We start from the raw sequence: 16,789 nt of genomic DNA, 5'->3' as shown, positions 1-16,789 counted from the left end.
CATGGCAACGGGTCTGCCAGAAAGTGGCTCGTTAGGCTGACAACTTCAGCACTGTTATATATATAGATGTGGGTGGGGGGAGTGGGGGTGTGGGGCCCCGTGGATATGCCTTTCTTTAGCGCTTCTCTTGCTTCTGGGTTTGGGGTGTGAGAAGACGCGGATTCGGGGGGCCCTTAAAACGGTTTGATCCGGCTGTGAAATCAAGTGCCTAAAGACCACCCGTTACCACCGGCGAGCAGCGTTTGCTCGCATCTGCGGAAGGTAAGACTCAGGTGCTCCTGGAAGTCTCCTGAAGGGAGAGGAGTCCCGGGTTGAACTTGAAGAGTCAGGGAGGCCGTGGGGAGCTGAGGAAGGGGGTTCCTACTGCCTGGAGGCTGCAGACAGGAGGGAGTCGCTCTTAAAATAGTCTATGTGAAGGGTCGGGGCTAGAGGCTCGGAGCCTTGCCTTCTACACGTAGCCATGCAAACGTGGTCTTTGGAATAAATTACTAATTTTCTGTGCCCAGTTTTGATTTTAGGAGTGATGTCTCCATCGCTCCTTCTAAATAAAGCTGCAAGCCAGTGTCTTCTGAGTTCCTTGAGCATAAGACTCACCTAGGATACATGTTAAAAGACAGCTTCCCAGGCTCAAGGCTGACTTGGTGTTCAAGGCAGGGCCCCCGGAATCTGTACTTGATCTCGCATCCTGGGTGACGAGAGAGGGAGTCCCAGGCACCACACTTTGAGAGACGCTGCAGCAGGGGGACTTGGGTTTGTTTGTTTTGTTTTGGCCTTGCCCGAAGCATGCAGAAGTTCTGGGGCTAGGGATGGAGCCTGCACCACAGCAGTGACGACACTGGATCCTTAACCCTTAACCCACTGTGCCACCTGGAAACTCCCTAGGGGGATTCGTTGTTAGTCTCTGGATGACTGCTCTTTGTTGCCTGCTTCACCCCCACCCCCGCCGGATCAGTAGCCATCATTAAGAGGTCTTTGGCTGTGTTGTTTTAAGTAAAGGAGACAAGGAAGTCAGCCCACAGCCGGGGAACGTGACGGCTTGGACGTGGGTGGTGATATTTCTGCACGTCTCCTGGGAAGGCATATGCTCATTTGGAGACGGTGAGACAGGCAGGAGAATCAGGCCCAAGTTGTCACCTTCCTTGGGTGGGAGCTGGGCTGTCAAGTGGTCCAGGTGCAGATACAGAGCTGATCAGGGACAGCCGGGGAGAGATGGGCCGAGGGTAACCGGGATTTGGGTAACTGGGCAGAAATCTCTAGAACAAAGCGACTACTTTAAAGCTTGGTCTTAACATTTAAGCTGTGCAACGTTGGGTGAGATATTAAACTCTCTGAATCTCAGATTTCGCCTTTTAAAAATGGGGAAAAAATGGCATCTCTGTGGCAGCTTGCGGAAGAGAGGAAAGTGTGCGAAGCACCTGACCCAGTCCTTGGTGCACTGCAAGCATTTGCTGAGCAGAAAGACCTGATCAGTTGGTACACATGGGATCTGAGCTCAGCTGTTTCTTGAGTACCTCCTGGACTGGAGTTCTGCAGCGGTCTCGAAACTCTGTATTCCATGGGAAATGGGGTGAGTGGATGGTGCGTACATGCCTCCATTTCAGAGGCCAGAAGACCCATAGTTTTCTTCAGATTCTCAGAGGATGGGCTCTCGTATACAGTTGAGCAGGCTGTTTACTGAACAAGGGGGCACAGATTGCAGGGAGGGATCAGGGAGGCTGAAACCCAGCCTTGCATTCAGAGGGCTGGCCCATCTGGAGAAAGAGGCAGCGTTTTCTGATTCCCACAAAGCCATCCTGTGCGTTAGGTTTAGAATTTCTGAGCGGAGGAAACTGGCTTCACCTGCCCTCATTCCCACTCCTTCTGATCTTGTTCATTGTAGGTGGGGGCTCCCCAAGCTCTGGGCCAGCCTCACCCCGGCTTCTAGGTCCTGTTCCCATGGGAAAGAGCAGCCGGAATGGAAGGGGAGAAGCCACAGGACTAGGGATGGGAAGGGAAGGATTTAAGTTGGAAGGAAACTAACTAGAAGAATAGGTTTGGCAGAGACCTTAATTACTGGGTAGTTACACACTGAATGCTCTTGATGGCTGTGGGGCAGCAGGGGGCCTGCCCTTCCACTGCCACGGGGAGTGAGGTCCTGTTGACAGACTGGGCCTCTTCGATGAGAGCCTGCAGGTGGGGAGGCCAACTTTTTTTTTTTTTTTTTTTGTAAAATACACCTAACAGAAATTTACCAGCAGCGACACTGCGACATTTATCCACGCACAGCTGTGTGCAGTCATCACCATCGCCCCCCAAAGGAACCCCTGCACCCATTTTCCCCTCCCCCCAGCCCCTGGAAACCACTAATCTGCATTCCCTCTCTGGATTTTTCTCTTCTGGGCATTTCATGTAAATGGGATCACACAATATGTGGCGTTTTGTCTCTAGCTTCTTCCACTCAGCACGATTTCCAGGTTCATCTGGGTTGGCATATATTATTACGGCTCATTCCTTTGGGTGGCTAAATATTTTTTTGGGAGCCACATTTTGTTAGCCTCTTGTTCGTCCCTTGATGGATGCTTGCGTTGTTTCTGCCTGTTGGCGATTGTGGGTAATGCTGCTGTGAACACGGGTGTCCAGGGTGTGTTTGAGCGCTGTTCTCGGTTCTTTCGGGGTGCACGCAGTTGTCCCCACCTCTTTGACTCCTGACTTACTTCAGGTCAGCCAAGAGGAGAAACTTTATGGAAGAAGGGAGAAGGCACAGGGGACCGTGGCTGCCCTTGGATGGTGGGCAGAGCGGGGCCCCGGGGCCATGCTTGGAGGTGGGGGTGGAGACTGTCTTTGCCACGGTGACCAAACCAGAAAGTTGGCTGAGTTGGCCCGGGTGCCCTGTCCCCTCTTTCAGCACATCTTGGCCCTTCTGGGCTCAGCATCCAGGATGCCTCCCCCCGACCCCCTGAGGACGTTCTAAAGGGTCCTGCATCTCCTTGATGGAGGAGACCTCAGTCACGGCCCCTCCGTGGGCATCAGTGTCCTCAGAAACCTGGACCGCTTCTGACCCGACAGTGTGGGGTCAATTACCTGGTCATGCTAAATAGAAAAGTCATGTAGCTATGGAGACAGGACAGATGTCCTTGATGCTATTTCATAGGTGGGCCTTGGAGGGACACAGGTTCCGTCCACTCCTTCCACCAGCCCAGGGGTCTTCTCACCAGAGCACATGAGCCAGCATCCTAACCTGTCAGCCTCCCCTGCAGGTCGCTTTGCCTTTTCAGTTGAGGAGTCCTGGAAACAGAAACCTCCGAGAAGTGACTGTTAAAGGTGGCGTTTTAGCTGCAGTGATGGCTGGGGGGAGGCTGGGTGTGTGCCCCTTGAACTTCACATTGCAAGAGGCACAGGCTGTGTGAAGCCTGCGCTTGCTCGACATTGCCCCCCCACCCCATGCTGGGGGCATCTGGTGACAGGCATGACCCTGGATGGCCACTCTGTTATCATTCTCCAGGGCATCTTATACAAGCAGGCTAATATCACCCCCCATTTCACAGAGGTGGCAGTAGACACAGCTGCTTGAGTCATTTCCCCCGGTCACATAACAGATAAGTGGCTGAGTCAGGATTGAACCTGGGGCCAGAGGGCTGGTTTTCGCTCTGTGTCTGGGTCTCTTGCTCCTCTGCCATCTGTTTCTGGCCAGTCCATCTCTGAGCCTTGCTGAACACATCCTAACAATGTCTCATTTCTTACCAAGGTATTTAGACCAGCGCCAATCTGGTCTTTCCATTCTTGGATGCTGTAAGTTAGCTGAACTCAAGCAGAAGCAACCTGGTTCTAGAATGTTTCTCTCAGTCAAGCCCCCTGCCCTCCCTGTTCCTCCTTTGTTCCCAGTTCCATTCAGCCAGAAGTCCATCTCCTGCACGTGGTTTTTTTTGTTCACACGCAAACATGGCCCTCATCATAGGGCTTGCAAGTAATTTTGACCCCCTTCCAATCTGGAAGAGGCCAGAGCAGTGTCTGGACGCACAGGTAAACGTGCTCAGGTGTGTGCTTGGGCTCAATGGGTGTGCTCTGCAGGTGAGCAGGCCTCCTGGCAGCTGTCTGGTGTTCCCCCCACCACCACCACCACTGCCCGGTAGTTCTAGAAGCCGGTCGGAGAGGCGCTGTGAGTTAGCAGGTGCAGAAGACAGACGTGATCAGGGCATAGGGGAAGGCTTTTAATTAAATCGTGAAGATTCATAATGAAATATACACCTCCCCTCCGCCCTGGGCCACTGGGAGGCTGTGTTTACTCAAAGTCCCAAGAGCTGTTAGGATGGATCCCATCCCCCCGAGGGCCTGCGCGGCACCATAGGAAGCAGAAGCACGTGGTTTTGCAGCTTCAGAAAAGCTGACAGCAGTCCGGAAGCTGTGTGTCTCTGCTGCCTGCTCTCAGCCTCTGTTTTCCTAAGCCGTGGTCATCAGTGACCAGAAACTGCTTCTGTGCCATAGTGGGGGGATGCTTGAGGACACTTAGGAGCTGATGAATTTTAATATTTCTGAACAGGGTCCAGCTTTGTTGAGAAATTCACAGCACTTCTCCTTGTGTGGCTGAAATTCTGATTTTAGTCAATTTGCTTTCTTCGCAAGGAACAGCAATTGTATGATGGGCTTATTTGGACCTTCTTTCCTTATTTTTAAATGTTCTTGGGAGTTCCCTGGTGGCTCAGTGGGTTAAGGAGCCAGCATTGTCACTGCTATGGCTCTGGTGACCGCTATGGCACAGGTTCAGTCCCTGGCCTGGAAACTTCCACATGCTGCAGGCGCTGCCAAAAAAAAAAAAAAAAAGTTATATAGCTATCAACTTTTGTTTTTGTGTTGATTGAAGAAAATTTAAATGGGAGAGAGAAGCAAAAAGAAAAGAGTAAAAATTCCCCATAATCCCACCACCAGAAATTGCCTGATTTAGCCTTTGTATCTGCCTCTTTCTTCTGTTACATTTTTTTTCTTGGATTTTTTTTTTTTTTTTTTTGAGAAAAGTACTACCGAGCATAGTAAAAGAACTAAACTGCACACCAGTGTGTACGACGGGAAGGACGTCTGTTTTGACTCAGATCCCCAGTTGTCTTTCCCAGGGTGATTTGGACACTTGACGAGAAACCACCATTAGCTCTTCATTGATTCCCAGCGTCATCATGGCAGCTTTTACATCTCGTTTTGTTGAGACTTGCATTAATTCCTCCTAAGTAGGTTCCCACCGCAGGTCCTGGCCTTGTCTGCCGCTGTATTCAGAGGTCCTGGGGATTTTCAAATTCCATAGCGGGGGCTGGGGAGTGACCCCCCCCCCCCAAACACACACACACTCGTAGGTGTGGAACCCCGTGAGTGGTTTTCTAGGGGCTCTGGAGGAGAAAGCCCAGCTCTGTTAACTGGCTGACATCTTCCTGGCCTCTGGGGGGAGCTGTCCCTTCTGCGGTGGTTCTGAAAATCCAGGTGCTCCTCCCACCTGAGGCTCAGGCAACCCCAGACATCACACCTGCAGCGTGGGACCTCCCGCCGGGAGGCCTACGGGCCACGTGTGAGCCCCCCATCCCCCTACAATGTCGAGCCATCCCAGGGACACTTCATCTGCCTCCGACTTCCTGGTTGAAAGACAGGTGCAAAAGTGCCACATGTGTGTGACCTTTTCTCTCCTCCTCCACAGAAGCCTGGTATGGTCCCCCCTCCGCCGGGAGAGGAAAGCCAGACTGTCGTCCTTCCACCTGGCTGGCAAAGCTACTTATCCCCTCAGGGCCGGCGCTACTATGTCAACACGGCCACCAATGGTGAGTCCAGCTCTGGGTAGCATCCTGTGCCAGTCCTGGGGGGGCGGGGGTCCCATCTCTCTGGGGCGGGGGATACTCTCCTCCTTCCTCCACCTCCTGGGTTTTAGACTTTTCCTCTGGACATCATCTCAGAGGCCGCAGGGGAATCCTGCCTTCCCTGCAGGGCTGGGTGGCAGTGGACCGAGCCTGTGGGTGGAAGGCTTCCCTTCAAGGTTGGGGTCATCCTCGGAACCCCACAACCACCGGGCATCTTCGTGGAACTCAGCCTCGTGGTCTGGAGCTGTCAAGAGCGTTTACGGTCCACAGCTGGTTTAGATCAAGTTAAACGGGTTCAGCTACTGCCTCATTTCTTGGAACTTGGAATGCACCAATTGAATTGATGGGATCTACTGATTGATTGAGAGTGGGGTTTTCCTAATTTCTCAGCATCGCTCTCTCTTCCCTGAAGTTTCTCACTGGCTGGTGTTTCTTAGACTGTCCTTTGGGAAATGCTGGGGCTACGTATGGATTAACCGGGGTTCCCTGTGCATGTCTGAGTTGAGACATTGTTGTGGGCGTTGCTTCACAGTGACTCCAGGATCCCAGCATGTAGGCTGTAGAGTGACCTGCAAGAAGGCAGGAGAAGGGTTATAGAAGGAGGAGTGGCAGGATCTATAACAGAGTGGGTGGCACGCTGTATAGACTGTGGTCTTGGGCCGGGCAGAACAGAGCCAGCCAACAGCTCTGTCTCTGACCTCCGTGACTCCCCAGGGAAATTGCCGCAAGAGAATGGTGAGAATGGAAACACCGAAAGTGACATTTGGTGGGAATCACAGATGTGTGTGCTGAGGCAGAAGGTGACCTCCTACTCAAATCTACCTGTTGACACCTCGCTTCTCTCATCTGCGCCCACCTCACTCACAGCCACCTCTTCTCACCTGACGGGACCGTTGATGTGGCTTATGTTTATGCACCTGCCCTTGGGGGGGACCTGGTGACAGGAGAGCCAGCTGCTATCTAGAAGGAGCAACAGAGAAAGCAGCTGACAGCTGCCACTCGGGGCGGCTGGTTTGTTTGTATCCCTTGGCAACCTGGCCTTCTGTGGGCTCAAGGGGGGGTTCCAGTTGAAGAAGTAACCGGAGTTTCTAGGAAAAGGGAAGTAAGGCTATTTCTGACTATTCTAATCTTAAACTTCCTCAAAATAAACACATGAGCAGCTTTGTACTGTTATCAGACTTTGAAGTTTTAGGAGAGCACGTGTTTATGTGCAACGCCTCATCTGTAAAATGCAGAAATTGGACGATATGACCCTGAGATCATCAAGAATTTGGCTCGAGAGCCTCCTCCTGCCCACTTGTATCTCCCATAAGCGTCCTATCTTAATAAATCTATTTCTTGCCTATCAAAAAAAAAAAAAAGATTTGGCTCCATTCTTCAATTGTGGAGAGGCAGGGGGCTAAAAGTGGCTTTCTAAAATCTAACGCTTTTTACAAAAATAGCTCTGGAACAAACAGTCCATTGACAGTGGCCTCGTTCATTTGACTAGCCCCCTGTTAATTAAGTGAGTAGTTAAGACCCATTTTAGATGGCCAGACAGTGTCAGGCAGCCTGTTTTCTGAGGCCCAGACGTTAGTAAATGCCATAGGTCAAGCCTTTCTTTTTGGCCCTGGGTTATATAGTGATCCCAAGAGACTCCAGGCCAGGGGTCAGCAGGCTTTTTCTCTAGAGGTCCAGGTAGTAGATGTTTTAGCCTTGGAGGCGCAGGAGGTCTTCGTTACAGCTATGCGACTCTACCGTTTTCACATGAAAGCAGCCATAGATGATGGTAGACCAACGGCGCAGCGGTGTTCTAAGAAAACTTTATTTATGGACACTGCAATGTGAATTTCCAATAACTTGCATGTCCGGAACTAGGCTTCTTTTTTCAACCATTAAAAAAAAGCTGACCTTGGAGTTCCCATTTGTGGCTTCTCCGGTTAAGAGCCAGACTAGTATCCATGAGGACTCGGGTTCAATCCCTGGCCTTGCCCAGTGGGTTAAGAATCCGGGTTGCTGTGAGCTGTGGTGTAGGTCGCAGATGCAGCTCAGATCCCGTGTCACTGTGGCTGTGGCTTAGGCTGGCAGCTGTAGCTCAGATTCAACCCCTAGCCTGGGAACCTATATATGCCACAGATGCGGCCCTAAAAAGGAAAAGAAAAAAAGTCGACCTTAGTTAAGGAGTTCCCATGCCGTGAGATGGCATATGGAAGTTGGCCCACAGGCCATATTGGCTGCCCAGCCCTCTTGGGACTCCATTGTCCCCAGTCCAACTAGCCCTGTTCACCTCCCCCCACCCCATCTGCCTTTCAGAATCCTGGCTCCTTGGTCTTGCATTCTAGACACATGCCAGTTTCATTTTTTTTTAACTCAATAATCAAACAATTACATGTATTATGTACACGTAAAATGTCAAATTATTGCTAAATTACCCACAAATAATTTTACTGAACCTAATAAAAAATCCAGTAAAACAGTACTTCTCCATAGGGACAAATTTTGCTCCCAACGGGGCAAGTCTGCAAAGAATTTCGATTGTTCCAAGTGGGGGAATGTCTTGCCATCCAGGGAGTAGAGGCCAGGGATGCTTATCCACATCCTGCAGTGTACTAGACATGTGTCAGTTCTGGTCATTCACTGTTTCATTCCTTATCTCATTGATCAATTGACGCATTCATTCAACAAGCATGTATCGGGCCTCAGATATGTTCCAGGCAGAGTATTGGGTGCTGGGGATATAATAAGAACAAAGAAGTAGGCTGGGCTCTCAATGGGCGTATCTTCTTTGAGTGGAAGCAGATTTTAAGTGAATCCATATTTGATATTTGATTACACTGGAGCAGGGCTGTGAAGGAGGCATCCAAAGCCTTCTGCCAGCATGTTCCAGAGAGACCTGGGAGGTCGGGGGAGGCTTCCTGGAGGAGGAGGCGCCCTTCGGCTGAGATGGGAAGGCTGACAACAACATCAGGCACGTGTAGGGGGATGGTACGAACCCTGACCATCACGTGAAAGATTCTGCTCCTTAGTTTTAAGGAACCAGGAAGCCCAGCTGTCTTTCTGATTCTCCTCCGGAATCTTTTCTCAGACCCGTTTTGTCTGGCTGCTGGGCTGCTTTGTAAATTTTTGAACTTGACCGCCCTTCCACAGAAAGGTACTTACCAGAACAGCCGCTCGCCCTTCTCACACCTGCATCTATCTGACCCCCTGATGTCTGGAGGCATTTGGAGGAAAGCCGCACCCACCTTTCTGCCCCAACTCTTGAATCTCTCCTGCTGTGTAACTCAGGCCAGAGCCGGGCACCGCTGCGCAGGAAGCTGAGCCCCTGCTCTCAGCTGCCACGGGCCATTTCTCTCTTCTTCTTCTTCCCATCTGTCTACCTTTCTTCCAAGCTCTTCTGCTCTCCCTTAATCCCTAATCACTCCTTTGGCAGAGGGCGCTGGGGCACAATAGGTGTTCTGTCCCCATTTTTACACCGTGCACAAATATAAGGCATTCAAAGCCCAATTTACATTTGTATTACCTCTGCTGTTTCAGGCTAATCTGCTTATTTTCAAATCCATTTAGGATTTTCTGCCTGGGGATTGTCACAGGGCTGGGCTATGGGGATTCAAAATCAAGCCAAAGGCCATCCTGCCTTCCAAGACTGCAGTTCTGAGGGAGTCAGAGAAACACAGAGACCAATCAGTGTTGCAGGTGTTGGCGTGAAAATCTGGGGGCTCAAGGAAGGGGCTCCCCAGCTTTATCAGGGCATCAGACGAATCTTAGGTGGGGCGGGGGGAGCTCACTGCGGGGGCAGCATGAGCAGAGGCCAGGCAGCAAGGGGAAGGCTCATGTGTCCTGTGCAAGTGAGAACAGAGAGAGGGAGTTGGGATCTAATCCCCTAAAGACCCTGTGGGGGCACTTTGAGGTGTTGGGGCTTTGCCCTGGGGGCATGGAAGCCTCGGAAGGATTCAGAGCGGTGGCTTGACATCCTCAGCATGTTGTGGCAGGATTGCTGGAGCCGCAGAGCAAAGGCTCTGAGGATGGTGAGCGGGGACCAGGCCGACGGGGTGAGAAGTGATGAGGTAGCCGGGCATCTGCAGCTGTGGCCCCAGAGGAGGATAGGATCTGTCAGGTGGGACGTGGCAGGTCCCAGAGGGAAGAATGCTCAGATGCCTCTGCGTTTTCTGCCTTGCATTCTGGATCCCAGCCGGGAGAACAGGAGACTCGAGGGAGGAATGGGTTTGGAAGAAAGCAGATGAATCCACATTGAATGTAGGGTTCCTTGGGGGACCTTCAGGGAGGGGCAGCCAGCGTGTGTGGGATGGATGGGTCTGTGACTCGGGGTGATCTGGGCTAGAGATGAGACTCGGGGGGCCGTGCGGGCGCATGGCATGGCAGGTGGAGAGCAGGATGGGTTTTCACCCCCATTGGCCCCTTGGTCTGACCCCACTGGATAGGGACTGACCAACCTGCCAGTGGTGGCCCAGACCGTGCATTTCATCAGCGGAGGGAGAGGAAGTCAGAGAATGCTGGAGACCCCCCAGGGCAAGCCTCCAGGAGAGAGCAGAGCGCTACAGGACCAGGCTTCAGGGGTGGGGCTCAGAAAGAGTTGTCACCGTGCAGCTGGCAGTGTCATGAAAGGCAAAGGAGAAAAGGTTGTCAAGACGGACCGAAATCCAGATGAGATTTATGGTAGGGGATATTTTAAACCCTTGGGGGAAAGTGTAGATGATCTAATAAATCGTGTTGGGCCAGATGGCTCGCAGGAAATTTCGGTGGGTAAGTTAATGCAGTGATGCTGTTGCTTTCGTATCAACTCAGCAGGACCATCAGAGCAGACAGGAGGCCCCCATCTCCCCGTATCTCCTCACAGTCTATGGCTCCCCAGGGCATTTCGTCAGGCAGGGTGGTCCTGAGCTCAGGCCCCGGGAACCCTGGAGGTTCTGGTATCAGGAAATCGCTTGTGCTACACGGTTCCAAAAAAATGCTCCGTTCCACCCAAAGTTGACTCTGTTGCCAAAAAATGGGGGTTGTGTTTAGTTTTTGGATGTTGAGCTATTATCAATAGCCAGCCTGTTCAGGGACCTGAACTAGTGTCAAGGAGGAAACCTCTTATTTGTATAAGATCTTTATTTATTTGTATCAGATCTTATTTACTTATTTGTGTAAGGTCTTATTTGTGTAAGATTATGTGTATAACCTCGCATTTGTATAAGATCATTGCATTTCAGGAAACATAGCAGAAAGCTATTCCCTTTGTAATAGGAAGGCCACATCTTATCACTTAACGGAGATATGGGTAGAGGTATTCACATCTTTTTTAGCTATTGTCTAGAGTAGAGTTTCCCATTTGGACCTTGCAGGGCTATGTGAAGCCAGGAATTAAGGCCAAGATCAGTTTTGCTTCGTTATGAGTCTGTATTTGACCTCTTGTGTATATATTCATGTCTGTCTACTTTAAATTGGACAGTTTCATTTACCCGTGTCTTTTATTTCTAAACTGAAGGTGATTTAAGAGGGAGCTCTGTAGCCCTGTTTCTCTCGAAGGCAGAGCCTGAGGCAAGGATTCAGTGTTCACATCTTGTTTAGGAGGCGTAAGCCCAGAGCAGTGAGAGTGGGTGAGAGGGCCAAGGGGGTAAAGAAGAGGTGATGCTGGGTGGCAGGGCCACTGAACTGCAGAGAGATCCAGCAGGTCCCTCAGCAGGTGTGTTCAAGCTTTGCAGAGAGGAGCCAGGCCTTTGCGGAGTTTTATGAGCTCCCCTCCCTCTCACCTCCTGTTTCTGATTGGCCACGTGGCTCCTCGTGGGAGAGCTGTTTCATCGGACCCCCAGCAGCCTCTTGGGGAGCGTGACTCCACCTCCCCAGAACAATGCTTCATCCAAGCCCCAAGGTGGATGGTCATTGGAGAAATGGGTGGGGTACCAACCAAAATAGAAGGAGGTGGGGACGTGAGGAAGAGCCCAGTGCCTGGCCCAGCACTGTAGGCTACGTGCTGTGCTGTACATCCCTGTCTGCCGGCGACCCTTGATGACTTAATTATTTATAGGGTTTCAGTGGCCAGTGACTTTTACTCCATAGTCATCCATCCTCAGCCGGGGGTGGTGTGGGGTCGGGGGGAGTCTTCCAAATCATTAAACACAGAGGTTGGCAAACTACAGCCCTTGGGCCAAATTCAGCTTGCAGCCTATTTTTATAAATAAAGTTTTAGTGGTTCACAGCTTTTGTGCTCTTTTGTTTTCCTGTTGCCCAAGATGGCCAAGTTGAGTAGAGTCCAAATCTCTCACAAAACCCCAAATATTTATTCTTTGGCCTTTAAAAGGAAAATTTGGAGTTCCTATGTGGCTCAGCGGCTTAAGGGTCTGACGTCTCTCTGAGGATGCAGGATTGATCCCTGGCCTTACTCAGTGGGTTAAGGATCTGGCGTTGCCGCAAGCTGCGGCGTAGATCAAAGAAGCAGCTCAGACCACTGTTTCGGTGGCTGTGGCCCAGGCTGGCAGGTGCAGCTCCCATTCGAACCCTAGCCTAGGAATTATCATAAAGGGCGGGGGGGAGGGAGGGAAAGCTTGATGATCCCCAGTCTAACAAATAGAACTCATTCATTTTACACAGGGGGAAGGGAGTCCCTTACGTGGTAAAGAGATTCTGCCAAGGTTACCTGGCCATTCAGAGGCCAAGCTTTGCCAGGTTCCCCCGTCTTCTACCTTTTCCTTTTTTGGCCTCAGTATCCAGGAGGATGGGCATGGGGTATGGGGGGTGATTTAATTTGCAATAAGGATAACTGAGTTCATGATTAGTAGGAAAAATAATCCGAAATAACTTTTGTTTTCAGGGGAAACACAACCGTTTTCTTAGTGTGTCCGCTGAAACCCAGGAGAGCTGGGAATTGTTTCTCAACTCTTTTGACAAAGAATTCACATGTGTAAATGTGTTATTTTGTTTGTGAGGGAAGCTTGGTGCATTAAACCAAGATTTGAGCTTTTGGATTCATTTGCCACATAGTCGGCACTTTACTTGATTTCTTGTTTTAATTTTTCTTGAAATGAGTAGATTCCCATTTAACTTTATTACCCACAAAGCTAATGTGAGTTTCCGGAGAAGTTTTCTGATAGAATGCTTTTAAAAGCATTCTTTGAGCTTTTCTCTGCAACAAATAATTGGATACTTTTCTAACTACCCAGATAGCATTGTCCTGATCATTTCCTGTTCGTAAAAGTCACCCTGAGAAACTCTTCCACTAAAAACATCCATGTTATTTTCTTCTGTCCATCTGTGTTGAACAAATGTGAGACTAAAGAGACATTTTTATCTGGCACATCCAGTTGATTGAGTTAGCTGTGTGTGCTTGTGCACGTGTGTGCGTGCACGTGCGTGCTCGCGGACACGTTTCTTAGTTTGGCTTTATTGTTTTTCTTTAATGGACTCTTGGTGGGAGGCTGTTAGACCTTAAATCTTACTATTAATCTGTTTCTGTGTGGGTTGTATTTTTTTCTCCCAGATAATTCGTTTTAATTTAAAATGTTAACGTAACGCGATAGTATGTAACACAGCCCTCATTTCTCAGGCGTTTTTACAATTGGTAATCGCTTGGAATTTTGACATATGCTAAGTGGGTTAGAGACTCATGATCACTGACGGTGAATTGAAGACCCATAAAATCAGAAGACAGAGGGGACAGGCAGAATTGTATTGTTTGATGGTGTCACTTTGAAGAAGACTTCTTATGGTCAACTTTTTCTTTTCTCAGAGTACATAACCCTTTTTTTTTTGGAGTATGTAATTTTTGTAGTTGTTTATTTTTTTAATTTTTAAATGATTTTTATTTTTTCCGTTATAGTTGGTTTGCAGTGTTCCGTCCATTTCTACCGTACAGCATAGTGACCTAGTCACACATACACACGCATTCTTTTTCTCCCATCAGCCTCCATCCTGTTCCATCACAAGTGACTGGATATAGTTCCCTGTGCTACACAGCAGGCTCTCCTTGCTTATCCACTCCAGATGCAAGCGTTCGCGTCTATTAACCCCAGATTCCCCATCCATCCCATTCCCTCCCCCTCCCCCTTGGCAACCACAAGTCTGTTCTCGAAGTTTATGGTTAACTTTCCTCATTGGCTCTTAAGTGGGGTCACTGATGAGCAGCAAATGGTTCAGAGGTGAAACAGAAAGCGATGTGTGGAATATGACCCAGCCATTCCGCTCCTAGATAGATACCCAAGAGCACTGGAAACATGTGCACACAAAAACACACACATGCATGTTCACGGCAGTATTGTTCGTAATGGCCGGAAACACCCAGACGCTCCCCAGCGGGTGGGTGGATAAACACCATGTGCTACGTCCCTCCAGTGGGACATTAGTCATCCATGAACAGGGACGAAGGACTGATGGGTACATGCCACCACGTGGGTGGACCTGGAAAATGCCGTGCAAAGTGAAAGAAGCCAGATGCAAAACGTCATATATTTATGACTCCATTTATATGAGATGCTTAGAACAGGCAAATCCTTTGACACAGAAAGTAGCTTCATGGGTTCCAGGGACCGGGGGTGGGGGGAATGCTGACTTGTCATGGGTAAGGTGTGTCCTTCTGAGGTGATGAAAATGTTCTAAAGTGAGCTGGTGGTGATGGCTGCACATCTCTGTGAAAATACAGAAAGCCCCCGGAGTGTATGCTTTTATTTATTTAAAAAAAAATTTTTTTTTTGTCTTTTGTCCTTTTTTAGGGGTGCACCTGCGGCATCTGGAGGTTCCCAGGTTAGGGGTCTAATTGGAGCTGTAGCTGCCGGCCTATGCCACAGCCACGGTAACACCAGATCTGAGCCGCGTCTGCGACCTACACCACAGCTCAGGGCAACGCCGGATCCTTAACCCACTGAGCGAGGCCAGGGATTGAACCCGCAACCTCATGGTTCCTAGTTGGATTCGTTTCCGCCGCACCACAACGGGAACTCATGTAGTATATGCTTTTAGAGAGAGCGTTTCATGGTATGTAAGTGACATCACAATAAAAACAGGCCTGCTAGGGGGGTGGACAAGTTGGTCATTTTCCTGATGTTCTTCTGACACAGTTCCTCAGATGCTTCTGCAGGACATCCCTTCTGCCCCATTCCCCAACTTGGGTGGGCATTAGAGAGAAGCATGCTGGGGAGTTTCCTGGCAGCCTAGTTGTTAAGGATCCGGCACTGTCGTTGCTGTGACACAGGTTTGATCCCTGGCCTGGGAACTTCCATATGCCGCAGGTGTGACTCACCACCCCACCACCTCCATTCAAAAATAGAAGCAGCACATCTGGAGTTTGTTAAAAAAAAAAAAAAAAAGTATATATCCGTACACAGGTCCCGTTGCAGACCTACTGAATTGGAATCTACTCTTTGGAAGGAGTAAACATTTCTGGTTTAGATTTTGAAGAGGTTTTGCGTGGTCGCCGCCTTTTTCTTGCGTGTAAGGACACAACCAGATGGATAACAGCATGGTCAGTGGATCAGATCTTCTGAAGCGAAGAGTCAATTTAAATCCAATTTTCTCTTACAGAAATTCCATGAGAAAATACAGTTTGCTTCCAACAAGTAAATATGCATCGTAGTCCCAAGGTTAAAGGTTATGTAACCATGAACTTTTGTAGTTTGTGGAAGAGTTACTTGAAAGCAGATGACTCACTTTTACACTGACAAGACGCAGACCAAGTGTACACCTGCCAGGAGGGGCTCTTCACCTGTCTTGTGTTTATACTCTTAAGGGATGGCAGGGTAGCAGACTTGTGGATATCTCTAGCCTTCACTCTCATCCTCATAACAGGATGTAGTGGCAGGTCTCATGATTCCAACACTTTTGTGTCAATAGCTCAAAAAAATTTTTTTTGAAATCTCAGTGTTTTTCCATTAAAAAAAAAAAAATCTATAGACTCTGGTTTCAATTGTGTTTCTAGTAACAGCTACGTTAAAGAATTTGGGGCTTGTGTGATTTCCCCATTCTGCATAGCACTCCGACATGGAGACAGGATAAACAGCATCCTTGTCTTCAAGAAACTTGGTGTTTACGGAAACAGTTCAAGCCATGGAGAGGTAAGGAAGTTGCAACCTTCCTCCCTCCCTCGCTCTGTATTACAGTTGATTTGCAATGTCGTGCCAATTTCTGCTGCCCAGCAAAGCGACCCAGTATATTCAGTCCCTTTCTTCTGTCATCCTCCACCATGGTGTGTCCCAAGAGACTGGATGGAGTTCTCTGTGCTACACTGTAGGACCTCATTGCTCATCCATTCTAAATAAACATGATGGAGGATAATGTGAGAAAAAAGAATGTGTGTGTGTGTGTGTGTGTGTGTGTCACTGGGTCACTTTGCTGTTCATCAGAAGTTGACAGAAATTGTAAATCAATTATACTAAAAAAATTTTTTTTAAAGCCTGCTTAGCAAAAAAGATTCTAAAGCAATGCCCTAAATTATTAAAAGTGATGCTCTCTGGATAAAAAAAATAAATAAATCAGTAGTTTGCCACTACCAACCCCACCCAAACTCCCCATCCACCCCCCCGCCCCCCCGGCCCCCAGCAGCCACAGGCTTGTTCGCTATGTCTGTGACATTTCTTCCTTTATATTTCTCCTCTCTGGAGATGTTTAGCCGGGGGTTTCCTAGCTTGCCTCTGCTTTGGTTAGGAAGTGGGCGCCAGCATAGGGTCACTATGCCATCATCATGTGTCAGAGCCCAGTGGTCTGGTGAGTCTGGATGGGGTTGCACTGAATGATGAATCCAGCCGTGTCACACTGATCCATCCACATTAAGTGGCAGCGATCTCTGCCAGTCATTGGAGCCACCCATAGGCATTTGTTAAAGGCCAAGAAAAACACAGCTGGACGATAAGCTGGTGTACCCCTAAGGAGTGACGTTTGCTTGGTTTGAACTCTTTTTAAAAAAGTGCTAGTCTGTGGGGACTGCATTTCTAGGGTGGTGACATGGTAGTGCCTCTGCAGGTGACAGCGGGAAGCGAGGTGGCATCAGGACCTCTAGAACCTTGTCCTGGCAG

The 16,789-nt window shown here is 49.3% G+C and overlaps 1 protein-coding gene across 5 annotated transcripts in view; it reads left to right on the top strand.

Moving 5' to 3' along the window:
* Window positions 1-16,789, top strand: part of GAS7 (growth arrest specific 7) — a 219,529-nt gene that overhangs the window by 132,092 nt on the left and 70,648 nt on the right. For all 5 annotated transcript variants that reach the window (XM_047757250.1, XM_047757249.1, XM_047757253.1 and 2 more), the window contains exon 2: window positions 5,654-5,774. In XM_047757250.1, coding sequence (XP_047613206.1) covers window positions 5,654-5,774 — 121 coding nt within the window. The remainder of the gene's footprint in view (window positions 1-5,653; window positions 5,775-16,789) is intronic.

The sequence above is a fragment of the Phacochoerus africanus genome, chromosome 14 (assembly GCF_016906955.1).
Source record: "Phacochoerus africanus isolate WHEZ1 chromosome 14, ROS_Pafr_v1, whole genome shotgun sequence".
In the NCBI taxonomy this organism is placed as follows: Eukaryota; Metazoa; Chordata; class Mammalia; order Artiodactyla; family Suidae; genus Phacochoerus; species Phacochoerus africanus.
The sequence above is the reverse complement of the archived record's forward strand: the minus strand, read 5'-3'. Positions and strand labels throughout refer to the sequence as shown.